We start from the raw sequence: 26,840 nt of genomic DNA, 5'->3' as shown, positions 1-26,840 counted from the left end.
GGATTCTCATAAAATCCAATGGAAAGACAACAGGGCTGCTGTCTCACGCCCCAGGGACTGAGATCACAGATCCCATGTCAGAGTCACCTCGTATCGTGGTGGCCTGTGACCGAGGCTCTCTGCTGTTACTTACACGATGATAACGTGGATCCTTGGCAAAAATGGAGCTCTCCGAACAGCAATAGACCTTCAAGAGGAGGAACTCACATTTCTACAAGAGAAGTAGGCTGTCAATGAAAAGCAGCTTGAAAAGAAGAAACCCATATGCTCACCCCACAGAAAGCATGACTCATGCCCCCCAGCTTCAGGAAGATTCTCCAAACATGTGTAAGGGCTAAGTTATTCTTTCTGTAAACATGTTCTGGTGTGATGTCAGCATAACAGAAGCGTGGGTTGGAAGAGAAAGCTCCCTCCTAGTTCCACGTCTCTGACCCCAGGCCTGTTGGTGTTTCTCACAAGAGAAGGGAAACGAGAAGGCTTGGGGATTCCGTGGACTCACCAGCTGTTCCTCGGGCTGCATCTGCCTCTCTAGGATCTCAGATTCCCGATGACTCTCTTGACTGTCTAAGGAGCCCATCCTGCAGAAAATGCAACTCCACGGGGTCCTGGGAGATTGTGCATAAAGTGAGCAGAGAACACGGCCCCTGGAAATAGCTACTGTTCCCATAGCTGCATGTCCTCCTTTAAGGAATAGTTGGTTGATATGCTAGTTAGAACACTCCCAGAGTGTGCAAGATCCCCACATGGCAGAAACAGGATGTCAGTCCTCGGAAAGTAGTGTCATGTTGACTAATAGGATCTCCTTTCCCCCAGTGGGAATACAAGGAGCCCTGCCAACGAGGCTCAAGTATAAGAAATGGGGCTTTAACTCCTGGTGATCTTGGGTCCATGCCCATTAAAGCGTAATGAAAAGTGGGAACCAGTTGTGTTTATTTCTTTCCTGACTAAGCACAGAAGAAAAAAAAAAACCTGTCATTTCCCATTTCCAATCCATGGACATAAGTCCCTGCTGCAAAACTTTGAAGAAAGGATAATTATAGTATGTAGGCTAAGGACCCAGTCACCAGTCTCTGCATCCCCGAAGAGGTATCTCCGGTTGCACAGAGAATATTGATATTGCAGCATCTTTCAATAGCCCTCTGAATCATGCTGCTAGATCCTGGTCGCTAGGATCTCTGCTCATTCCTCATCGAGACCCAAGAGGAACACTGCAGGGCAAGTGTGCATGGCAGGGGGAAGGACTCCTAACAGGAGAGAGAGAAGGAATCACATCTCACTCCTCAATCTTTGCTGGTGGAATGTGACAGTTCCTATGGAAGGCTCTGGAGCAAGTGTCACAGCAGATCAGCAGTCCCCTACGCCGACACACCTCACACACTTCCGAGTTTCCCATCTAGAAGAGAAAACAACAACCGTGTCACTGGGATTGGCAAGACCCCGCAAAGCCACTGCTATGGGAACCCAGAACACAAGCCTCTGGGCAAACCTGCATGGGCCCATTTGCTTCTCCCTGGGATAGTAGGTGCTTGGAGTGGAGAGTTCAGACAAGACATCTTCTGTTAAAGTTCAGGAAGAGGAGACCACGTGCCATACCAGAAAACATTTCCTTTCAAAACCAGAGATATAACACAGAAAGACCAACAGCAAAACAACGTGATGATTTTGAGGGAATCTGAATAATTTTATTACTAGCCTGCAGACAAAAGTTCCTAAAATAAATGTTGAATCCATTAGCTTATACAATAATGATGAAATTGACTCAACAAAGTGTGATTTACTAAAAGTTTATATATGAGGGAATAAACTTTTGAAATATCACTGCATCCCGTAGCCTTGGCTGTAAGCTCCCCGTAGCTGAAGGAAAGGCCTGGAGAGGCTTTGGGCTGTGGGTTCTGACTATGGAAAGTAATCAAAGATGAAAAGGTGCTGACTAATAATCATTTTGAGGTTTGTTTTGAGCTTTGGGATGAAAACACTTGTTAGGTGAATTGGGATCTTGGTCATTTTTTTTTTATCTTAAAAATGGTCATATATGAGAAAATACTGGGCCCCTAAGGCTCCTGCTTAATGTCATGGGGGATTCTTATGCAGATCTGCAATTGGAGATTGAAACTGCTCGGACATGGAGCCTTGGATCCATTCTTCTTCTCGTTAGTGCAGACTCATGGATTACCATCATCACTGTCAAGAAATTGATGCCTCCTCTCCCCAAACAACAAGGAAATAATGGAGGCAGCAAGTGTTTCAGAATCTTGCAATCATAATCCTTTCAACAAGATATTTGATTCCTTGACAGTCCATGGGAATCCTCAGTGGAGAGTACACAAACTACCACGTCCTGGTCCCAACACCAGAGACCAAGTCATGTGGTCTGGGTTGGGGCACCAGCATAGAACAAGTATTTCCTCTTTAAGTCATAGAACAAGTATTTCTGTGCAGCAGAATCATCTGAAGCCTTTGAACAAGTCCTAGTCCAAACTAGTTCAGAATCAGAATTTCCTCTGGGGGCAGGATCCAAGCAACAATGCTTTTTACACCTTTTCAGGTGATTCTGGTGTCAAATTTGAGATTCAGCCTGAGCCAAGTCTGGTTATTGAGGCCTGGAGATGTATAGGTCAGGGTTGTTCGGCCTTAATATCTATCCCAGGAAACATTAACAGGGAAGAGGATACCTTTGCTGGACAGTTTCCCTCTTCTCCCTACGACTCCTGGCCATAGACCGTATGACCTAATCCTTTGTCTACATCTATCCCCCACAAGCCACACAAATACTGGACTCCAGGGCTGTTTTGACTATTGAAGACACCCTCTGCAGAACAAGGGTAAAAACCAGTGTGAATAAGATCTAAATCTGTTTGGAGAATTTGCTATGCCTCTTCTGCTGAGTGTCATGAATGGAAGACACTCTTTGCAAGTATTGACCCATAATTGAGTGAAAAGCTAACATGGCCTAAAATCTGCATCTCATTGCCGTGAAAGGAATCTAGATATGATTCAGCTCAAAGAGAGGAGTCATCCACGATTTCAGCAGACCCCAAAGCAGGAAGCCATATGGAAAACAGGGCCCATGGGATCAGAATGGTTTGTACATTATTAAGCACCAGCCAAACAGTTTGAATAAACTATGATTTGCTAAGTGGTGATGGTTTCAGTCTTAGCCATCTCAGCCTCCTAATGGCTCCCTTGAGACTGGCTACAGTCTTTCTTTCCTTCCTTTTTCCTTCCCTCCCTCCCTCCCTCCCTCCCTCCCTCCCTCCCTTCCTTCCTTCCTTCCTTCCTTCCTTCCTTCCTTCTCTTTTTGGTACTAGGGATTGAATCCAAGGGCACTTAACCACTAAGCCATCCCCAGCCCTGTTTTCTGTTTTATTTAGAGACAGGGTCTCACTGAGTTGCTTAGGGCATCACTAAGTTGCTGAGGCTGGCTTTGAACTCAGAAACCTCCTGCCTCAACCTCCTGAGCCACTGGCACTAGAGGTGGGCACCACTGTGCTGGGTGTTTGGTGTGCATTTCTATGCAGGACTAAGAACTATGTAAGACTAAGGATGTTAGTACTTACATCGGGTTCAACATTGTTGTGAGTCTGTGGTGTTATCTGTTGAAAGAAAAATATTCGGTGGCTACGTTGCATGTGATGTTTGAATCTATCACTTATTTAAACAATCATGTTTCAAGGGATTCAAGTAACTGTTATTTCAATAATAAATTAATTGGGAAGTCAGTGGGTTGGGTTAGCTTCAGGACTTTAAGTTTCCACAGCTTGAACTTGCCAGTTGGGCCCAGCCTGTCCCCTCAGGGTGGTGCTGAATATCATCTTGAGCTCTGCCTGCATCTGGGTGGACGTCACATATTTTCCTTACCACCCTTTCCATCCCCACTGACTTCTTTAAAGTGCTGTTTTCCTCTCAAAGTTGCTGTATGCCCCTCATCTTCAGGCCATTCCTGACCATCCCTACTTCAATTCTGCCTCTAGATCTCTGCTTCCCACACCCACTTGGAGGGGGGACGAGGCACGGGAAGTTTTCCACTGAAATATAAGGGAAGGGTGCTTTCAGTGGAGACACCCAGTCTCAGACCCATGTCCCTGTCTTGATATTCTTTGTTCATTGCACACAGCAACATACTACAGTGAGTGAGTGCACTTCGGGGAAAAGCAGTCATGACACAGGAAATGTGCTTGGAAAAAGGTCTTATGGGTCTGGGGATACAGCTGGGAGTTAGTACTTACATCCGGGTCAACATTGTTGTGAGTCTGTAGTGTTGTCTGTTGAAAGAAAAATATTCGGTGACTATGTTGCATGAGACATTTGAATCTATCACTTATTTAAACAATCATGATTCAAGAGATTCAAGTAACAGTCATTTAAAAAATAAATTAATTAGGAAATCAGTGGGTTAGGTTGGCTCAGGACTTTAAGTGTCCACATAAAAATGGGGAGCCCAATGAAAACAGTAAGGAGAAACTAGTGACTTTAGTAATTAAAAAAAAAATAACAGCTAATCTTTAACCAGGGTCTTTCCACTCTAACCAATTAAACGTATCTTCTCTGTCTTACTTCCACCTTAGCCCATGAAAGTGGCCTGCTCACGCTGGTGCATCGGAGCTCAGCGGTGTTCTTACCTGAGTGCTGCCCAACTCATGACCCTCTTGTCGCTCAAACAAGCTCATCAAATTTATTTTGTCTAGAGATTTTTCTCTCTACACAATATGCCTTTTATTCCATCCCTTTTTATGTTGGCCTACGCATCTATTAGGAGAACAAGAAGTGCCAACGAGCTCTGTGTGGCCAATGCACACTCCCTTCCCCAGCTCTTCAATTCACGGTGGGCCTTCGTGTTGCCAAGAGGGGACCCAGGACCTGGTTTCCACAGACTGAATTGGAGAAATTTTACCTGTCCTGTTGCTTCAAGGGGTTCTCAGCCATTTTCCTTCAACTTGGCTGCCCAGGATCTGCCAGCCCACCCACAGGAGCTGCAGCGAGAATCAGTCTGAGGACTTAGCAGTCACAGCCCTCAGTAACCACAGGGCCAGGTCCTGGAACCCAAGGAAGCCCACGGAGAACTCTCCTACTTTCTGAAGCTCTCCTAGGGATTCTCCCTAAAGATAAAATATATAAAAAGTCCCCAGGACTGAAGTTCTTCTCCCTGAATGTCCCCCTCCTTGCTCCTCTATCCAAATCCCAAGAAGATGTCAGCTGGCTGACTTTTCAGAGAAAATTCTAGATTTGTTTACATTGCCTTTAAACATCCAGTACAACGAGCTAGCATTCTTCACTTCGGAGATATGTGCAAACTCAACTCTTACCTCTATCCCAGGATGGAGAGACCATAGACGAGTGGGACCTAAGGGACAATACCCTCAGAGGTGGCCATGTCACTGCCCACCTTTGACCAGCTTATTATTATTCCATTTTCACAATGAATTGACACAGTCCTTAAGGTCAGGAATACAGTTTCAATCTTCTCTAGTGACCACTGGACACTTAGGATGTGTTCATTAATCATGTGTCACGTACTGGAAAGTTCTCACCTGGTGCTCATGGTGACACTGAAGTTTTCAGGAGCCAAGTGGCTCTGAAAGCAAGGGACACTCCAAGAGGCCCTGAAGACCTATGGAAGTAGAATGGATCCTGGGATCTGCCACTCTGGAGAGCATCTGCTCTCACCAACAAGGAGACACAATATACAGAGGCAACTGCAGCTTGTAGGCCAAGCATTGCACTCATGATAGGGTAGATTCTGTTGGTTGGAAATTTCCAGCTCATTCTCATAATGTGGTCTGAGTTACTCTTGACACCTTGGGAAAGTTAGAGCCACTTGTCTTTAAAGCACTCACCAAGTAGGCAAAAAATAGTCTCCTTTTAGGAAACCCATTGGATGAAATATTCCAGGGGCTGAGAGTTCAAACCAGTGAGACCACTGATATTGCAAAGGCTGAGATTTCAAATTCTAACATGAAGTCCAGAGGTCAGTGATGTCTTAGAAGTCTGTGAATGTCTTGAGTGGCTCTTTCTACCTACAGTATATAAGAAGGGCACTTCTCCCCTTCGCCTCCTCTTTCTCAGGTTATCATTCATACTCAGTGTTGGAAAAACTGTCGCCTTGCCCTGATTCTACACCACACTCAACCTATTTGTTTGTTGCCTTCTTTCATAGAAGGACAAACCGCTTCTCACAAATAATAGTTTGCATGCACAATCCTTCTGATGGAGCAAAAGTGGTGGTGTCCAGTTCAGCACATCCTGTATAAATGTACCTACCTTCCAAGACCTCCCTCTCCAACAACACTGTCCTTATTTATGAAAGGCAAATAATTTTCCCTTGAGAAAGATCTCTATGTGCCTATGTATATATTTAGTTGGAAAGTGGAAGAGGATGTGAAGGACCAGAAAAGGAATATGCTTTTGGTTGTATTACTCATAAAATGATATGTAATTTCACATAGGTCCCATGAAAAACTATTAGTTCAAGCTCATCAAAATGACTGTGAGCAGAAGAAATAGCTCAGTTGGTAGCATGCTTGCCTCACATGCACAAGGCCCTGAGTTCAACCCCCAGCACCATAAAACAAAACTGACTATGAGCAAACTTTTGCTCCATCAAATTTTATTAAAACTAGAGAAACTCTTGGCTTGAGTTGAAGATGACTCTATCACATGATTATGAGATGTTTTTATGTATTCCACAATTATGTTTGCCTTTTCAACTTTGATGCCCTTAAAACAATTTCAGTATTGCTGACACACTTCCATGAGGTCTATTTTGATGGCTCCCTATCATCTCCACTTCTCATGGATTAACAAAGAAGACCTAGCTTTATATACAGCATTGTACTCAAAAGTCACAATTCTGAAGGTGCATGTGCCCCCATCCAAAATGAAAGAAAAAATAAAGGAAGGGGTGGAGGAGGTATAAGATTATTTATGATTACCCACTTGAGATGCCATAAATAAGACACTGTACATGTAAAGTCATATGTGGTGAGAACTTGTAGAAAGTTATATAATGATCACCTTTTTTTTCCTGTGATATATTCTTGGAGGATGAGGTAGAAATCCTTCCTGCAAGATAAAAAGATTCAACTCCATGGTTACTCTGGGTTTCTGTTTGGTGAGCCTGCATAGCCAACCTCCTCCCAAATATTTCTGCCTGCATGCTCCGCTGCCAGTTGAGATTCAAGGTGTCTAAATGAGAATCTTTCTTTTCTCACTTGCCTCTTACAGATTTCAACAAATGATAGTTGGAAAGTCACCCGTAGAACCTTCTCCCTTTCTCTTGTCCTCTTTTCTAAGTCTCTGAGAGGCTTTCCTCAGACAGCCTTTACCTATTTCCATTCCCACAGGACGCTCAAGTTTGAATTCCTACACTAGGACTATCCAGGCAACACACAATTATTGCCCAATATCTATTGGAACCTCTAATAGATATTGAGCATGCAAAGAAGACACATGTAGAACCCTGGAGAGGTCTAGAGAAGAAGAAAGCTCAAGGAAGTACAAATCTAAAATAATCGGAGAGGAATCTTAGTGGTGGGCTCAGAGAGCCCTGGGAGGGGATGATGAGGGGCTGGGACATTTAGGGAGGGGTGACACATTTTAACTGAGCATTCTGTGTTTGATATAGATTGCTGAGTGCAGAGACAGGGAAGCTGTTTCAAAGCAACGTGGCTATCTAACACACTGTTTTAGGGGACTGAGGTGTAGCCCAAAGGTAGAGTGCATGCTTAGCATGCATGAGGCCCTGGGCTCAACCCCGCACCAAAATTAAGACAAAACTGTTTTAAATGTTATTTCCAACAACAAAGATTTTGCTGATTCTATGTTGACTAAATGATGAATTAGAACCAATTAGCATAGCATTAGAACCCTCCACCAATGATCCCCAAAACATGTCTTATTGCATACAACCCATCAATCTAAATCCACAGTGCTATGTCAGTAATGCCTTTCTCTGGAGTGTCTTCTTGCATTGTTTGACTGTAGACTTTTTTTTTTTTAAACACAGAAAGTTTCTGCATTTACTCTAATTGGAATGGCCACTCCCTCCTCTAAGGTTCTGCATCTACCCTTTGCAACATTCATGTGCTGTACCATCCTGGAGTTACAAATGTGGGACCCCTGGCTTTGAGTCAAAGGAAAAGTGCAGAGTAATCAGGGCTGTATCTATAACTCACAAACATTTGATGATGAAATAGTGACCTGATTATTAAGATGCAACAAGAGGGGTCCACCTCTTGCCCTTGTGAACGGAATACCTGCATCAGCCATAACAGGGGCCGCCCGCCACAGTACACACTCTGTTTCCAGTACTTGGATCTTGCGTAGCCTCCTTTGATTTCAAATTCACGGGGCGTGAGCCAGTCTCCAGTCTCACTCAGTATACACTTTATGGAGATTCCTGTAAGACCAGAGAAGGTTGGTCCCCATTTCTGTTTGTCCCCAAAGTTTAAGACTTCAGCCTCCCACCATCCAAATTGGGCTCAAGGTCAATAGCAGAAGTCCCACCTCTCAGATTTCAGGGGACCCAAACCCAGCCTGAAAGTTCCCTGAAAGGAGATTTCTGGCAGGGTGTGTACATTTCTTTGATCTTCGCATGAAGAAAGTAACAATTACCATGAAAAGCAAGCTTTTAAAAATATCTAGGAATCACCTACAAGAGGAAACGCACGCAATTCCTAAGAATGAGAGGATTTCAATTTGTTGTCGGGTTCTAGAGATAGAGAACATTGATTTGCATGCTCTAAATAGTGAACTGAATTATATGTGAAGAATGATATTTCAGTAAAGCTGTTTTAAAAATTAACATCCAAAGACCCATATTAAGAGGGGTCTGAGCAGTGTAACTCCACATCATACACAATCGCAAGGATGGAAGTTATACTCCGTGTGGTAGGATTCGTCAAAATACGTTCTACTGTCATGTATAACTAAAAAGGACAAATTAAAAAAAATTTTAAAAGGAGAGGTCTGAGATGAAGTCCATCATCATGAACTATTTTTGAAAGGCCTTAGAAACTATGGTTATAAAATATGTTGTATCAATTCTACACATTAATTCTTACAGCAATACTAGGATGCAGGTTTTTAAAATTATTTTCCCCTTTCGTAGATAAAAAATTTCAGGCTCAGCAAGACCTCCTTCTCTCATGAGAGTGAAACAGGGGCTGCGGATATAGCTCAGTTGGTAGAGTGCTTCAGCCTTGCATGCACAAGGCCCTGGGTTCGATCCCCAGAACTGCTGGAACAGGAACTCAGGTTTCCTGATCCAAACCTAAATCCTGTGATCTCACCAGGTCAAGCATCCTGCCCTGTGATGATGATCCAGCAGGAGAGAGGGTATAGAGGTAGAGGCTGAGGTCTATCTCTAGTTATAAGTAAAATATTTTATTTCCCACCTCTGGATGGAATTTCCTGCACTTATCTTTGGTTCTTTGGGTATTACTATGGACAAGCCCATGTGAGAGCATCTAATATATGTGATTTCTCAGTGTAAAAATATCATCTTAAGAATTCCTTCCTCCTTCTCTCAAGTCAAACTAGAGACTCAGCTCCTTGAATGTTGAGTTATTCACATGACTAATTCCCTTCCTTCCTGGGAATCCTTCAGATAGTAGTTACAAATTAAAGAAGACAGTGAAACCCACCTTTTTCCAATTTCTCCTTAAATAAAATTCCTTTCAGCTCACCACAGCTCACAGGAAGTAATGGAGCACAAAAATCCACAAATTGATTTCTGACCTTTCTTGAACCTGCAAGAGAAGGGTCTTCATCCCAGTTCACTTTCCAATTGCACATGCCCCCTCCTCCCTTATTGAGGTCATTCCTGTAACGGCAGGAAGTACTTAAGGAAATTCAGCCCCACAAATCTCAAGAGTTAACATCATTGTCCAAGTAGTATTTTGGATAGATAATAATGAAATGTCTCCCTTGATTTCACACAAACTGAAATGCTTTAGCAGAGAAACCAGGCTCCAATAAAACTGTTATGATTCTCAATCTAGTGAGCTCCACCGATTCTTACATGAGCATAAAATAGACAGTTACTGTCACTGTTCTGGTGAGGTCTCCAGCAATGCAGTTTTGCCACAGGTGGTGGCCAGAGACAGAGCCAGGGATGGTAGTCCCACTTCCCCATCCGAGCACTGACCAGGCAAGCAGAGGGCGGAGGAGGATGGAGACGGGGTCTGCTTCCTATTGTTCTCTGCTTTACTTAGACTTCATTTTCCCCTTTCTCTATAGGTTAGGAAGGAGCTCAGGGAGTTCTAGAATGATTGGAAAATTATAGAGGGGAGGGAAATGGAGACCTGACTCCACAGAAGTGGGGGTGAAAAGTCTTGAAACAAATTCCGGGCGGATGAAGAGCTAATCTAGCTTCTGACCAATGTGGCAGACGCCATGATGGAGGGAGGGAGCTGTGTTTGGTCCTAGGACTGAATCTGGGACAGGTAGATGTCCAATCAGGACTGGAAGGTTCTGTGAAGGATGGCTGGCCCAATTTCCCCTTTCAATTAACAGATGAGAAAACTGAGGCAAAAGACGTCAAGTGTTAGGCCCAAGTGCTCACAGTCAAAGGGCAAGAAAACCCTAGGACAAGTCCTCTGACCACCACGTTGGCCACCTTGGTGTGCAGTCACAGACTGTTCCCTGGATATGGCCTGACTATTTGCAGCCTTGAACGTTATCTGTTCAATGAAGGCAGCGCTGCAGTAGCCCTGAGCCCCTGGAGTCTGGTTTCAGACATGACATAGAGTTTCTCATTTCTCTCCCAAATACATTGACTAAATGGGACACATTTCTCAGAAGTTACCATTGCTACATGAAGTCATGAAGCAACTGGGGAAACAGGTTTATTAAAAAAAAAAGAGAGAGAAAAGAAAAAAATAAGCAGAGAAAAAGACCTGGAAATCAGATATTTAGCCATTGAAAATACATTGTATTCTTCTCCTTCTTTACCTCTTGATCCTCTTTGCCATGCGACTCTAGCTTTCTGAGTTAGGTGGATTCTAGATCTGCCTCTCTTTCTCTCTGAGAAAACAGAAAAATATAATCACCACACTGAATATGTTGGCACTTTTTAAAAATTGCACTTAAATGTAGCTTCCCCAAAACCAAGAATTAAATGGCTAATCTTAGGCTCATCTTATGTTTCATTTTCATATCCCTACATCAATAAAAAAACTAATTGAAATCAGTATTTCACTTGTATCTCAGGAAGCAGTGTGTTGAGTCTTAGTACATAACCTTTATTCTACTAATTTATTTAATATTTTTAATCTACTAATTTGTTTAATATTTGCAACAAATAAAGGTGGTGATGATAAAGGTGAGATAAAGGTGATGACGATTAGAGAGAATATTAGAAAATATTTAAGAAAATTGAGACGAAACTAAGAGTTTAAGTGAAGACATTGTAAGTTTGTCTTAGTGGAGAGAAAAGAACAAATCCAGTTCTGTGAGTACAGGGAAATCTTTTGAGGTGTTCCAGGTGAGATACTTGCTTGTATATCAACTTGAATGAAGGTATCTGCGCTTTTGTTCTGAAAGTGACCATAAAGGGAACCAAAGGCTTTGTTCACTGGGGTTTGGACAGAGATATTTGGATCTGAGAAACTAACCAGGAGAAGACTAGTCAAGAAAATTGAGTCTTCTGGAAATTGTTTCAAATAGTAATTATAGCCTGACTTGGAAAGCGCTTCAGAAAGAATATACTTCCATTTACAAGTTAACTGGCTGTGGATGGGAATCTCAATATTTTCCATCACTCAAATTGTGTTTTATCTGCTAAAGAAGCAATACAATTTTTTTCTCCTTTCTTATATCCAAAGTTTACCACTCACGGACCACCATCTAGTGGTGCTAGTTGAAGTTACACAGACCCCATGAGAAAAAAATCTCCTGACTATGCAGTCTCAGGGGCTGTCAACTCTCCCGTGTTAGGCTGCGAAATTGAAAGGATCTTCGTTTTATTCAAACCCAAAGTGTTCCTGGTACTTGGTAATATAATTCCACTTTCTGTTCTTCAGACTGAACAATTACTGTTATTTAAATCCATAATGGTCTGTGGGACAAATATTGGTAATTGGGCAACCTTATCCCAAGACCAAACAACTTTCATCCTTACAAACTATAACTCCATTGATATTTAATCAAAATACTGGGAACTCAAACAAGAGTTCTAGGAGAGTTGGAAAAACTCATGGAAGAAAGTAGGGTATCAGCAGCCGAGGGCTAAGGAAAACTAATAAAATGATGGAAATGTAATCCTCAGGGAGAATATTAATCTGCTTGCTCCCTCTTGCTTCCTCTCTCTGGCCAGCACATTCACCAGGCTCTCCCAGGGGCTCTCCTCTCCCCTCTCACCCAAGACACCAGTAGGACTCTGGATAGCAAGGACATCTCTGGGTGTTCCTTCCACCCCCTTCTCCTCCGAGGGTCCACACTCAGAGCCCATTGAGAAGAGATTCAGACGTCTTATTCTTGCTTCTCTTTCTCCTCCTATATTCCATCTAGGCTGCACATTACAGCTCTGACCACACCTCAGACAGGCTGACAAAGACAGAGTTCTTTCTTGCTTTCTATCTATCTCTGTCTGCTTACATCTTTTCTGAGACCAGTAGCCATATTGTGTTTATCTTCATCAAACCTGTTTAAGCCTAATACTTGTAGGAGGAAAAAGCAAACATATTGAAGTCTACTCTAGCCCTTGGATCCTTTGGTATAAGGAGATTTGAAGCTTACATCCAGCTAGCCCATAATATGGCACTATTGTGTTTTCTCTCAAAACAGAGTGGCTGAGCTAGGCAAGATTCAACTTATTGTGCTCTTAAGTTAAAATACCCACTTAATAATACTCAAATCCCATCACAAATTCTCTTAAATACAATATGGTCAGAATATAATTTTAAATTATCATAAAATGATTGTTATGGATGGTATTGATTAAACTCTAGAATTAAGTGTGACACAGTTGTCAATTTCCTCCTTTTTTCTCAAAACTTTAGTAGACATCCCAATAGTTGGGAACAATTCAATAAGTGCCAAGTAGGGTGACCCTTATCTGCCCAGGACTAAGAAAATGCCCAGGATACCGGAGTTTCAGGGGAAAAACTGGAAAATCCAGGCAGCCAGGGTGAGTTGGTCACTCTAGTTCCAAGCACCCATATCCCAAGAAAATGCACCAGGTCGTCTGCACAGTGTTGGCAGAACTGGTTGTGCCAAGTCACGTCCAGGTGGCAGAAGAAAGGCTACATTTCTTTTGAAAGAAGTCAATTGTGGTGCCTGATGCCTCCCCGTCCCTCAAAGGGCAACTGATGAAAGCGTCTCCACTCCATTTCCAATGCCCTTCCATGGCTGTGCCTGTCAAGCAAGACCCCTCCTCACTCATCTCTCCTGTCTTCCTGCTCCCCAATCCTGGATGGGCCCAAGCCAGCAGCTATTGAATAGGGGTAGAGTTTAGAGAGAACAAGAGAAGACGGCAACCACGCCAACCCCTGCTTTACAACCAAAGAGGAAGAAAGGTCAGGTGGTGGGCAGATGAGAATAGAAACACAAAGAGTGTGCAACTCTGGTTCCAAGTGAGTTTGCTTTTGAGATTTCACTGCTCTCAAATCAACTAAGAAATTTGACTAGTAAAAAATTAAGGAGGATTTAGATTCCTCGAAACTGTAGCAAAATCTGTACTGACCTGCAATGCGGAGGTAACGTGCTACCGATTTTGTCCTACCCCTGATCCTAGCAGGGCCTCGCAGGTTCATTTTCACCGCCTCGTTGCTGGACGCCTTGTGGTCATTAGCTGTGCTGTTGCCTGTGGACAGACATGGGAAAGGGAGAGTTGGGCAGAACCACAGGTGACAGGTGGGAACAAAAAGAAGCGAGGCTGTCCTGGGTTTGCTTTGGACCCTTTACTGCACACGCTCAGACGAGCAAGTGAATGCCAAGCAAACTCCAGCAGGGGTCCAGGGCGCTTTCTATCCTAGGAGGGTCCACTGTTAAATGACAGGCAAGATTTGTTGTTTTTTTTTTCTTTAATTTTTGGTACAAGGGATTGAACTCAGGGGCGCTCGGCCACTGAGCCACACCCCATCCCTATTTTGTATTTTATTTAGAGACACGTCTCACTGAGTTGCTTAGCACCTCGCTTTTGCTGACTCTGGCTTTGAACTCATGATCCTCCTGCCTCCGCCTCCTGAGCTGCTGGGATTATAGGCATGCGCCACTGCACCTGGCAATGTGCAAGATCTAATCATGCTTTGGAAAGAAGTCTCCTAGAATTTGTCTACATGCACATAGACTTAAGTGAAGTGTTATAATGACTTAGTCCAAATAATTTATCATTTTGAAAATACCATTTATAAAATGGATGCAACCATTTTTTTTCCTTTTCAAACAAAAATGTACACATCCACCTATAGGGGAGCCATATAATTGTCAAAAACATAAGATGTATATGGTTTGGTGAAAATTTTAATTCTTAATAGGATTTTTAAAATCTGCTGTTTCAAAATTGAGAGTCATTCGGAAAACAAGGGTTAGCCTTCATTTCTAGGAGAAAGGAATTCCCTAGACCTTTTATAAAATAAGATTTGGGGGCTGGATGTTGTGGCTCATGTCTGAAATACCAGCAACTTGGAGGCTGTAAGTTTAAGGCCAGTCTCAACAACTTAATGAGACCCTCAAGCAACTTAGTGAGACCTTGTCTGAAAAAAAAAAGTAGAAAGGGCTTTTTTTTTAAAGTAGTAAAGAAGCACCCCCTGCATTCAATCCCCTGTAACAAAAAACAAACAAACCAACAAACAAAAAACCTTCAAAATAATAAGATTTTAGTGAACTGATTATAAATAGTATATACATTAAAGAATTTTAGAAAATAAAATTGTATGAAACATTACAATGTAGAGAAGTCACAACTAACTTGTTCAAAAATATTCTCTTTGCATGTATTACTTTTTAAAAATTTTTAAAAATATTTATTTTTTAGTTGTAGTTGGACACAATTCCTTTATTTTGTTTATTTATTTTTATGGGGTACTGAGGATCAAACCCAGGGCCTCACTCATGCTAGCGAGCACTCTATTGCTGAGCCATTACTTTTTAAATAACGTTTTTGCATTACAAAAGCTGAACATTTAAATATTTTAATATATACACATACATTTTAAGACTACAAATAAAAATATAAACACCTTTATTCCATTGACCAAGAGTAACCAATGCACATAGTTTTATGGTTGAACTACCACTGATTTTTCTATATGTCCACATCTATGTCCCTATATTCAGATAAATATATATGTACAGATCTGAATTTATAGACATTTAAATACATACTTTCATAAATATATATGTTTACACACATGTATTTTTTATAATGCCCATACATGCCCACATGCATATGCATACATAGAAAACCTAATTTGTTCATTTATGCTTCTTTGGGACATCTTTCCAAGTAATAAGAATTTCTCAAACTAGGAAATAATACTGAGAATGGCAACACCTCCCTATATTAACTGAGGATCATTTACTGTTGGATGAGTCAGTAACATGTATGAGAAATAAACCATTTTGTAAAAGCCATTGTATTTAGGGACCTCTTGTTTCAGCATCTTAGCCTACCCAATACAGTAGCTATGAAACCACTATGGCCTGCCTCCAAGCATACAATGAGCAGTGCCTTAATAAACTCACAGGATGAACCTACTTCACTTTGCCTACTTACCTTTTTGAAGTATGTTTTGTGGCCTTTTCCTTCTTATTCTTGACCAGTTATGTCCTTTCTTTTTTCCTTCAAAAAATAATGAAGTGAATCATTCAGGGCTATAAATCGAAGTCTCCAAGCCTTATATGTCAGTAGTATTCAAGAACTATTTGCAATGGGGAAAAACTCTCAACACCCAATATAGCAACGTGGAGGTTGATTAGAGAGTAAAATTTTAATCCAGCCTGTGCATTGGCTCCCAAGCTTGGGAGACTGTCAGAGCCACATTTCTTTGAAAATTCAAAGAGGAGGAAATAAACTCCTGCCTTCTAACTAGATGACAACTGTCACTGTTATTTATTAGTGCTTCCTTTTCAAGCGTTTTTCATGTAAATTCAAATGTGCAAGGAGAAGGCACATTTCTTGAGTCTGACAATGTGATGGGTAACAGACTGTCCTGGAAGTTGGGGTAAGTTCTCAACAGGGATGTGGAGAGTCTTTGTTAAATAATCTCTATACTCTTGCAGTTGCAATGCAAATCCTCTCACATATTTAATCTAGCTCTCAAAGAACCTGGAGCACTTTAAGGAACCACAGTGGGTTCTTTGTTTTGCTGTTGTGGCTTTCCTTTGAATGATTTGAATGCAAGGAATGAATGCATAAGACCACAGGCACTGAGCGAATGGAGACTGTATAGAATTATTGGCAACTATAGTGACAGCCACCTTCTAGAGTTGCATTTGCTAGAAGTGAAAGCATGACTGGAGGAGAGAGGCCTTGACTCCCCCACCTGAGAAGCCCATCTTGGGTGGGTCAACTCAGGCTCCAGAACTGACGAGGAAGGTTGGTTCAAAAACACCTTGCTCTTCAACCGGAAACGGAAGAGTCAAGAACACAGGGACTTCGCCTAGTGGCACCTCTGCTTCAAGCCTGAAGCAAACCTCTGGGTTGGTGGGTCCTCGGCTCATTGAGATTCCCCTGAGGCCCGGGCCTGGTTCATTCATGCTTGGTGAGGCTGGACTGCTATGGCTGTTCAGCCTCAGAGACAGCTATGCAGAGCTAAGAGTGGACGTGGTCACTCCTCCTGGCTGGCAGAACTCAAGACGATTGGGTTTTGCTTCAGTGACTTACATATTTGGTCTACCACATGGGAAAACCATAGGAGTGGCAGAAAAGACATGCTTCTCTGGGGCCATGAGCTGTGGAAACAGTCTCTGGTTGCCAAAAGGCCTGGTGGGTGGGTCTCTCATGGAAGTGCCAAGTAGTGACTGGTCTCTGCTGTTGGCAGCTGATGCTGTTTCTCTCTTGCTGCCTGCTAGCTTTGCGACTCCTGCTGGAAGCTGACCTATTGTCCCTTGAGGGGGAAACCAAGGTGCTTTGATTGCTCCTGGTACATAGATCAGACCTTCGAGCCCCTCTTAGGGCTGTTGGCAGTGCCTCAACACCCACCCCTCAGGTGGCAGGTAGCTGACTTGGGCCACGCCCTTGCAACCATGGAAACTCACCAGTGTCATGCCTGACGATGAGGACCATCTGCAGCCTGTTAGGGACGTGCCCTTTACCAAACAGGTGTGCCACAGCGTGCTCACTGCCTGACTCTGTGACCCTCCTCTCCTCCTGTCCACATACCTTGCAGGGCAGTTTGCTCACGAAAGGAAGCAGTGCAGAAAGGGACCACTGCCTTCCTGGATGATGATCAGGACAAAAGTGAGGGATGGAGTCCTTATAGGTGATAGACGAGCCTCTCTTGGAAATTCAGGCCTCTGTTCTGACCATTTCTCATTCTTTCCTCCATAACTCAGTGTATACAGCTTTCAGAGTGCCCAGGGGAGTCTGGTTTAATTCCAGTTACATTGCCTAAAAATTCTTTTGCCCTGCTTGTATCAGACCCTTGTGGATGGAAGGTCTTGGTGAGAAAAGGAGATGATTAGAAAAAAAGATGAAGCTACAGCCACTGGAATGGCACACACAGCTTGTGCGGCAGCAAAGTGAGAGCAAGACTCCAAGCATCAGAGAAGGAACGTCTCAGCCCCTAGAAGGTAGGCAGGAAAGAGGAGCACTGATAATGTCTGCCTTTCAGAACTGCCACTAGGTCCCTTGTCCATAGGAAAACACCCTGGTGCGGCCCTCTCACCACCGGGGATACAGAGATGAATGCCACCTATTGCCATCGTGGACGAAGGGTGGATTGGACACACTGTCCTCAGTCAGTATCCTCCCAAGTCAATGAGCAGAACAGGAAACTGAGGCTTACAGCTGTCCAGAGGCCATGCTAGAGGCACTGTCACCTCCCCTCTCCTAACAGGGAGCAGCTCAGTACTGGAAACACTTCTTTTCCAGGGGACCATGTGTGCCCTGGGGCTTGGACTTCTTGTGTGAAAGCCAGGCTATTAACCTGCCCCCTCATGCCAACAGGGCCACTTGTACTTTAGAGGTGGTGTCAGAGACCTAAAGCAGTTGTGGTTCATGACATTTATCAAATACTGTGGGAAACAAATCCAATTTGCTCTGAGTCGCCTTTTAAGGCTGGGAGTTTCCTATGCATTGTGTCCCTCAGCTGCCACAGCCCTGGGTGTGCGTCACCTGCTCAGGCCTCCTCCATAGCATGATCTTCACGGATCTGGGACGCACACCCAGGGGGAGAGCTGATACATCTATCCTGTGGCAGAGCATTTCACGCCTATGTATTTATGCAAGAGGTAGGAAAGCGCCTGGCCCCACACAGACTTCCACAGGACGTTCATGGAGGCTTTCTCATTAGAGCTCAAGCCGGAGACTTGGAGGCATCTGAAGATTGGAGACTGTATAGACAATGGTGAATCCAGACAATGCACACCACTCAGCAATAAAAAGAAACTACTGCCACACTCACAATGTGGATGAACCTCAAAAGCTTTATGCAGAGTGAAGGGATGCTTATGCGAATGAAAACATGCTGTGAACCTTAATTATATAAAAAGTTTTAAAACAACCCAAATTAAGTTATCATGAAAAAAAAAATAAAGAGTAGCAGTTGCTCTCTAGGCATGGGGCAGAAAGGGCATAGGGTGATGTCAATTTCTATTGTACAGAATGATACAATTACCAGGATGCATCAGATGGTAAACTTGATATTTATATTTTATTATAAATTGTTTAAAAAGGATTGCAAAAAATATTGAACTCCAGGTAATGATATGTGTGTTGAAGTGTGTGCAGGGAGGTGTACTGATTTCTGCAACTTTCTGGAGTTAACAAATGGACAGAGAAACGGATGGCTAGAAATGTGGTAAAGCCATAACACAGGAATAATACAACAGCATCTGTGAATGCATGTGAACGGACACTTGTGTTCACCCAAATATTCTCCCAGGTTCTCTGGGTGTTTAAAAATTTCATGATTCAATGTTCATGGAAAATGTACTTGGAGAGAAAACAGATTACTTGCCAAGAATGAACAGTTACAATAAAAAGTATTTTCATCAGGCACACACTGAGTCCTGAAGGCGATGTGGTGATCACTTTACTGCACTGAGAAATACATGTCAACATCAAATCGTCAACTTAGATTTTAAAAACCTATAAAAATAAAGATAATTTGCACATACAGGACTTGGAAAAAACTTACTACTTAGAGATCACTCGCTAAAATACCTGAAGGATTTACTTCAGCTAGATAAAGAGTGGAGCCAAAGAAAAAAATAATTATTGAGTACACAAAATAATTTTAAAAATTTGATCTAAGTAAATATTAACCACAAAAGAATGTTTCCAAATTCATAAATAAAAGACAAAATATTAAATAACAACAGTTAAGTGGTAGAGGTGGAATGTTCAATTTCTAGTGAAACCAAGGTAAGATATTTCCATCTTCTAGGATTGGCACATGGTTGAAAAATTACAGAAATTTTATCTCTAATTTCCAAATAGCAGGGGACTGGGGGGAGGGGAGGGGAAGTAATATATAATTTTTTATTGATCTGTCAGAAAATAGGAAACACACACACACAGAGAGAGAGAGAGAGAGAGAGAGAGAGAGAGAGAGAGAGAGAGAGAGAGACAGAGAGAAAGAATGGTCAGCAAGAGTATAGAGGGCATGGATCCATATGAGTCAGGAATCAAAATAAGTGTAAACAAAAGAAACTTTATTAAAAGTCTGTGATGATCATATACAATCACAAGAGCTGAGTGTTGTTATAAGGGACATAAAACAAAGCTGCACTTGAGAGGTTAATACAAAGGGAGTAAGAAGCACAAAAAAACCCCAAAGTTTGTGGAACAATGTCAGCACTCGGCAAAAGAGATGTTAAGCATCAGTTAAGATAACATGGCACATGGTTAATTGTAAAAGAAAAAAAAATTCACTTAAAAGTTATAATGTCATGAAAAGCCTCAAAGTACTTAAAGTAAACCAACAGAATAAGCAGGAATTGGAAAACACAAACCTCGTGGGCAAACTTAACATATCTATACGAATCTAGTGGAAGAAACAGAACCTAACTTACTATGGAAAAAGATTTAAACAAGATGGCACTTGAAGAAGAGAGGCATATGAAGAAAAGCCACAGCTCAACATACAGCTCAGTTGGGTATTATTTTCAAGTGGCATAGAACATTTGTATGTATTGACCACACATTAGAATGCAAAGGAACATTCAACAGTCTTAAAGAATCCATGATCAAGTCTTTATATTGGCTTTCAGATATCCATTTCCCATTCCTAATTAACTGACAGAACCCCTTCAGTATTGGAAAGATAGATGTTTCCAGAGAAGACTCCACAGCTCGTAGCCTCTCTTGCAGATGGTGTGGCTACCAGCTTAAATCTGGCCGTAAGACCATAGCAAAATATCATTGTGGAAGGAGGGAGAACTTGGGGACACTTCTGAAAAAAGGAATAAATCTCTGAGGAAGATAGTTTTTGCTCTCCATCCTCTCCTCTCCATCTAGTGGCTAGAATATGTATTATAGCTGAAGCTCAGCAGGCAGCTTCGACAAGGATGTGATCTCAAGAGGGCTAAACTGAAAGGTAGAAGAAGCTTCAAAATGCACAGGGCTGAAAATACCCAAACGATTTTGAAAAAAAAAAAATCAGAGACTTACACTTCTTGATTTCAGGTATCTTTACATACATATTTACATATATATATGTAAATATATATATATATATATTTATACTCACATTATATATAATATATGTAAAATACAATAAAAGCCAGAAATAGACCCAAACACATGGCCAACTGACTTTCAACAAGGATGTCAAAGCAATAAATTTAATTCAGAAAGAATTAACAATGGTTCATCAACAAATGGTTCATATGGAAATTCATATGCCAAGAAAAAACAATCCTTCAATCCTTACCTCATACCATATACGAAAACTAACCCAAACAGGTCATAATTCTAAAAACTAATAACACAAAACTTCTTGAACAAAAATAAAATCTTGAGTTAGGCAAAGACTTTTTACATAGTACCCTAAAATCACAGAGTATAAAAAGGAAAAGTTATAGAAGGATACTTCATCAAAATTTTAAAATTTTGCTCTTTAACAGACAATGTTAAGAAAATTAAAAGGAAAGCCACAGACTATAAGACCTAAAACTAACAAAAGACTATCTGCAGTATGTAAGTCAATTAGTACTTTTATGAATTTCTGGTGGGGATGTAAAAGAGAACAATCAATCTAAAAAAATGTTTTGGCAAATTCTTAAAATATCAAACCTGTATTTATATTCACGTGACCCAGTTGTACCACTCCTAGGTATCCAACCAAGAAAAATGAAATCATATATTGACCTAAATATTTGTATGCATGTGTTCCTAGCAGCTTTGTTTGTGATAGATGAAACTGGAAACAGCTCAAGGATTATAAAAAATAAACAGGTAAACTATCTCTGAGTATCCATACAATGGAACACTTCCTGGCAATAAAAACAAGAGTAATTACTGATACATACAGCAAGATGAATGAGTCTCAAAAGCATTATGTTAAGAGTGAAATGAGTCAGACATAGATAATCTATTTATTGTATGACCCCATTTATATGAATTTTCATAAAAGAAAAACTGTATAAAAAGAGGTTACTTCTTGCCAAGAGCCAGGGGGTTGGGAGAGGGACACAAGAGAACCTTTGGGGGTGATGGAAATCTACGCTGATTGTCGAGGTATTTATATGACCACCCATTTGTTAAATGTGTACACATTTGTTCCATTTTACCCTAAAGTGGTGAATTTTAAAGCTGATAAGGAAACTAAAAAACATATAAGATCTACATAAAGAAACTCTTCCCTTGGTGCACTTATCAAAGATTATTTGACCACACATGTACGGTTATATTTATGGGCTCTCTATTCTGTCCCATTGGTCTGTGTGTCTGTGTGACAGTGCTGTATTGGTTTGATTATTAAAGATTCATAGTAAAGTGTGTCAGCGTGTGATGGCTCCAGCTTTGTTTATCTTTCTCAAGATTACTTGGCTGATGTGGGGTCTTTTGTGGTTCCATATACATGTTAGGATCACTTTTTTTCTATTTCAATGAAAAATGCCAATGGAATTTTAATAGGAATTGTATTGAATCTGTAGATCACATTGCGCATATGGACATTTTGACAGTATTAGTTCTTCCAATCCATGGACATGAGATATCTTTCCATTAATTTCTGCATTGCTCAATTTCTTTTACCAATGTCTTGTAGTTTTCAGTATATAAGTATTTCACCTCCTCGAATGAATTTATTCCCAAGTGTTTTATTCTTTTTGATGCTATTATATAGGGATTTTCTGGTTAGTTTGTTGTTAATATAGAGAAACACTACTGAGCTTTGTTATGTTGATATTTGCATTCTGTAACTTTACTGAATTCATTTATTGGTTCTAATTATTTGGGGGTAGAGTCATTAGAAGTTTCTATTTATAAAATCACATTATCTGCAAAGAGTTTTACTTGCTGCTTTCTGATTTGTATACTTTTTATTTTTTTCTTGCCTAATTCCTCTGGCTAGAACTTCCAGTGCTGTGTTGAAGGGATAAGGTGAGATGTTTCTGATCTTAAAAGAAAAGATTTTAGCATTTTGTTTTTGAATATAATGTTAGCTGAAATAAACAATACTAGTGATTCGGAGTTGATTCCAGACACAGATCTATGTATGACAGAAAAGGTACATTAAATGACATTTAATGTTGGGGTTATTTTTTGTAAATACTATCTCACATCAGACACAAAAAGGTGAGTCCCATTACGTTACTGGATTATTGGGTCTAGTGTATGATATACTGATTTAAATTGAGGGAGACATAGCAGTATGAATAGATTTATTAGATAAACAGGATTATTTCTAAATGTGTAAATACAAATATTAAACGTTGAAACATACTAAGTATTTCAACTACTCTAGAAGCAAATAAAAATATTTCCAAAGTCTCGAGGTAGAAAATATTCTCAATAAAACTTATATAAAACCTGAAAACCATCAAAAAAGAAGCTGAGAGATTTGACTACATAAAATTTTCAAATTTCTCTAGGATAAAGATGCAATTAAAAAAATCTAAAAGAATAACATCTGATGAAACAAAATATAGCAACATATGCAGGTAAAATATGCAAGTAGTTCTACAGTTAATCTGCATGGTAAAGAGAACAACATAAAAGAAGATACTGACAAGGCCTATGTTCCAGGTATTTGTAGAGAAGGAAACTAAATGGTCATAGCAAATGAAAAATGTACCCAAAATAAAAGCACTGCAAATTAAAATAGGAATGAAATAAAACTAAGTAAAATACTAAATGGTTATTGGGTCTAGTGTATGATATACTGATTTAAATTGAGGGAGACATAGCAGTATGAATAGATTTATTAGATAAACAGGATTATTTCTAAATGTGTAAATACAAATATTAAAAAGATACAGGGAAATATACACCAAAGTGTGGGTGTATTAACATCAGAAAAAAAATAACAAAGATATAACCATTTAAAAAAACAAATTTAGAAGATAGGAGAACCGGCGACCCACGGGCAGGTCAGGCCCAGCAATCTGCGGAGAGACAGAGCTGACACACGCGCCTGCAGGGAACGGGGTCCTGCGACCCACCAGCGGCCTTCTGTGGGGCAGGCCCGTCCCCTCCCCCAGTGCCTGCAAGGTAGGCGGGACTGTGACCACCAGCAGATCAGGCTTAGCGGCCTGCTGAGGGGCAGGACAGTCCCCTCCCCCAGTGCCTGCAAGGTAGGCGGGACTGTGACCACCGGCAGAGCAGGCCCAGTGGCTGGTTGCAGGCCAGAGCCGGCCCCACCCCCAGTGCCTGCAAGGTAGGAGAACCGGCGACCCACGGGCAGGCCAGGCCCAGCAATCTGCGGAGAGACAGAGCTGACACACGCGCCTGCAGGGAACGGGGTCCTGTGACCCACCAGCAGCCTTCTGTGGGGCAGGCCTGTCCCCTCCCCCAGTGCCTGCAAGGTAGGTAGGACTGTGACCACCAGCAGATCAGGCCTAGCGGCCTGCTGAGGGGCAGGACCGTCCCTTCCTCCAGTGTCTGCAAGGTAGGCGGGACTGTGACCACCGGCAGATCAGGCCCAGCGGCTTGTTGCGGGCCGGAGCCGGCCCCACCCCCAGTGCCTGCAAGGTAGGCGTACCAGGGACCCATCGGGAGGTTAGGCCCAGCAACCTAAGGAGAGACAGAGGTGCCCCTCGCGCCTGCTGGGTAGGCGGACCTTCGACCGGCCAGCAGAGCAGACCTAGGGCCCGCCAGCGTGGTAGACAGATCGCACCAATTGGTGGAGGATCACAGCCACCATCTGTCCTGCAAGGGAGACTTTTCAACTATACAAGAGCAATATAAATAAATAGAGGGAAATTTTCAAAAACACAACAGTTTCACCAAGCAGAAAGAAATGCCAGCAGTATGAAAAGACAAGGAAAGAAAGGACCACAGGCAATGCAGGTCAACTCAACTCTAGAAGAGGTAATAGCTGCAACAGATGGAATGTCAGACAGAGAGGTCAGGATATACATGCTTCAGATGATCTGGAGTCTCAAGGAAGACATGAGACAGCAAAATCAGACAATGAAAGATCACATTGACAAGGAACTTCATAAACAAATCCAGGAAGTAAAAGATCAATTTCACAGGGAGATAGAGGAAATAAAAAACAAACAAATAGAAATCCTAGAAATGCAGGAAGCAATAAACCAACTTAAAAACTCAATTGAGAAAACTACCAGCAGAGTGGATCACTTAGAAGATAGAACATCAGACAATGAAGACAGAGTATTTCAACTTGAAAAGAACATAGACAGCTCAGCAAGTCTGCTAAGAAACCATGAGCAGAACATCCAAGAAATATGGGATAATATCAAAAGACCAAACTTAAGAATCATTGGGATACAGGAAGGCACAGAGCTCCAAACCAAAGGAATAGACAATTTATTCAGTGAAATAATACGAGAAAACTTCCCAGACTTGAAGAATGAGACAGAACCCCAAATCCTAGAAGCCTACAGGACGCCGAATGTGCAAAATCATAAGAGATCCACACCTAGACACATTATAATGAAGATGTCCAACATACAGAATAAGGAGAGAATTTTAAAAGCTACAAGAGAAAGGAAGCAGATTACATTTAGGGGTAAACCAATCAGGATAACAGCTGATCTCTCAACACAGACTCTAAAAGCTAGAAGATCCTGGAATAACATATTTCAAACGCTAAAAGAAAATGGGTTCCAACCAAGAATCGTGTATCCGGCGAAATTAAGCTTCAGGATGGAAGATGAAATTAAAACATTCCATGATAAACAAAAGTTAAAAGAATTTGCAGCTAGAAAACCATCTCTTCAAAAAATCCTTGGCAAAACACTACAGGAAGAGGAAATGGAAAACAACAATGAAAACCAACAGTGGGAGGTAGGACAGTAAAGGGGGGAAAAAATCAAAGAGAAAAACAAATCAGGTTTAGCTGGAAGAACAAACCATATCTCAATAATAACCCTAAATGTTAATGGCTTAAACTCACCAATTAAGAGACACAGGCTAGTTGAATGGATCACAATACAAGATCCAACAATATGCTGCCTACAGGAGACGCATTTGATAGGAAAGGATATACATAGACTGAAGGTGAAAGGTTGGGAAAAATCATATCACTCATATGGACTGCAGAAACAAGCAGGAGTGTCCATACTCATATCAAATAAAATAGATTTCAAACCAAAGTTAATCAAAAGGGATAAAGAAGGACACTACATACTGCTCAAGGGAACCATACACCAACAAGACATAACAATCATAAATATATATGCCCCAAACAACGGAGCTGCTGCGTTCATTAAGCAAACTCTTCTCAAGTTCAAGAGTCTAATAGACCACCATACAATAATCATGGGAGACTTCAACACACCTCTCTCACCACTGGACAGATCTTCCAAACAAAAGTTGAATAAGGAAACTATAGAACTCAATAACACAATTAACAACCTAGACTTAATTGACATATATAGAATATACCACCCAACATCAAGCAGCTACACTTTTTTCTCAGCAGCACATGGATCCTTCTCAAAAATAGATCATATATTATGTCACAGGGCAACTCTTAGACAATATAAAGGAGCGGAGATAATACCATGCATCTTATCTGATCATAATGGAATGAAACTAAAAATCAACAATAAAAGAAGCAAGGAAAAATCATGCATCACTTGGAGAATGAACAATAGGTTACTGAATGATCAATGGGTTTTAGAAGACATCAAGGAGGAAATTAAAAAATTCTTAGAGTTTAATGAAAACACAGACACAACATATCGGAATCTATGGGACACATTGAAAGCAGTTCTAAGAGGAAAATTCATTGCTTGGAGTTCATTCCTTAAAAAAAGAAAAAACCAACAAATAAATGATCTCATACTTCATCTCAAAATTCTAGAAAAAGAAGAGCAAAACAACAGCAAAAGAAGTAGAAGGCAAGAAATAATTAAAATCAGAGCTGAAATTAATGAAATCGAAACAAAAGAAACAATTGAAAAAATTGACAAAACGAAAAGTTGGTTCTTTGAAAAGATAAATAAAATAGACAGACCCTTAGCCATGCTAGCGAAGAGAAGAAGAGAGAGAACTCAAATTACTAGCATAAGGGATGAAAAAGGCAAGATCACGACAGACA

The 26,840-nt window shown here is 41.2% G+C and overlaps 1 protein-coding gene across 1 annotated transcript in view; it reads right to left on the bottom strand.

Moving 5' to 3' along the window:
* The window catches only part of Sp140 (SP140 nuclear body protein), a 76,303-nt gene that overhangs the window by 1,563 nt on the left and 47,900 nt on the right, over nucleotides 1-26,840 (bottom strand). Inside the window, exons 19-29 of the mRNA XM_078018169.1 lie at nucleotides 15,716-15,781; nucleotides 13,682-13,801; nucleotides 10,951-11,022; nucleotides 9,642-9,746; nucleotides 8,253-8,395; nucleotides 7,012-7,059; nucleotides 4,227-4,262; nucleotides 3,558-3,593; nucleotides 1,278-1,393; nucleotides 500-605; nucleotides 134-211 (exon numbers count right to left, since the gene is read on the bottom strand). Of these exons, the coding sequence (XP_077874295.1) occupies nucleotides 134-211; nucleotides 500-605; nucleotides 1,278-1,393; nucleotides 3,558-3,593; nucleotides 4,227-4,262; nucleotides 7,012-7,059; nucleotides 8,253-8,395; nucleotides 9,642-9,746; nucleotides 10,951-11,022; nucleotides 13,682-13,801; nucleotides 15,716-15,781 (926 nt within the window). The remainder of the gene's footprint in view (nucleotides 1-133; nucleotides 212-499; nucleotides 606-1,277; nucleotides 1,394-3,557; nucleotides 3,594-4,226; nucleotides 4,263-7,011; nucleotides 7,060-8,252; nucleotides 8,396-9,641; nucleotides 9,747-10,950; nucleotides 11,023-13,681; nucleotides 13,802-15,715; nucleotides 15,782-26,840) is intronic.

Source organism: Ictidomys tridecemlineatus, chromosome 7, assembly GCF_052094955.1.
Source record: "Ictidomys tridecemlineatus isolate mIctTri1 chromosome 7, mIctTri1.hap1, whole genome shotgun sequence".
NCBI classification, from domain to species: domain Eukaryota; kingdom Metazoa; phylum Chordata; class Mammalia; order Rodentia; family Sciuridae; genus Ictidomys; species Ictidomys tridecemlineatus.
The sequence above is the reverse complement of the archived record's forward strand: the minus strand, read 5'-3'. Positions and strand labels throughout refer to the sequence as shown.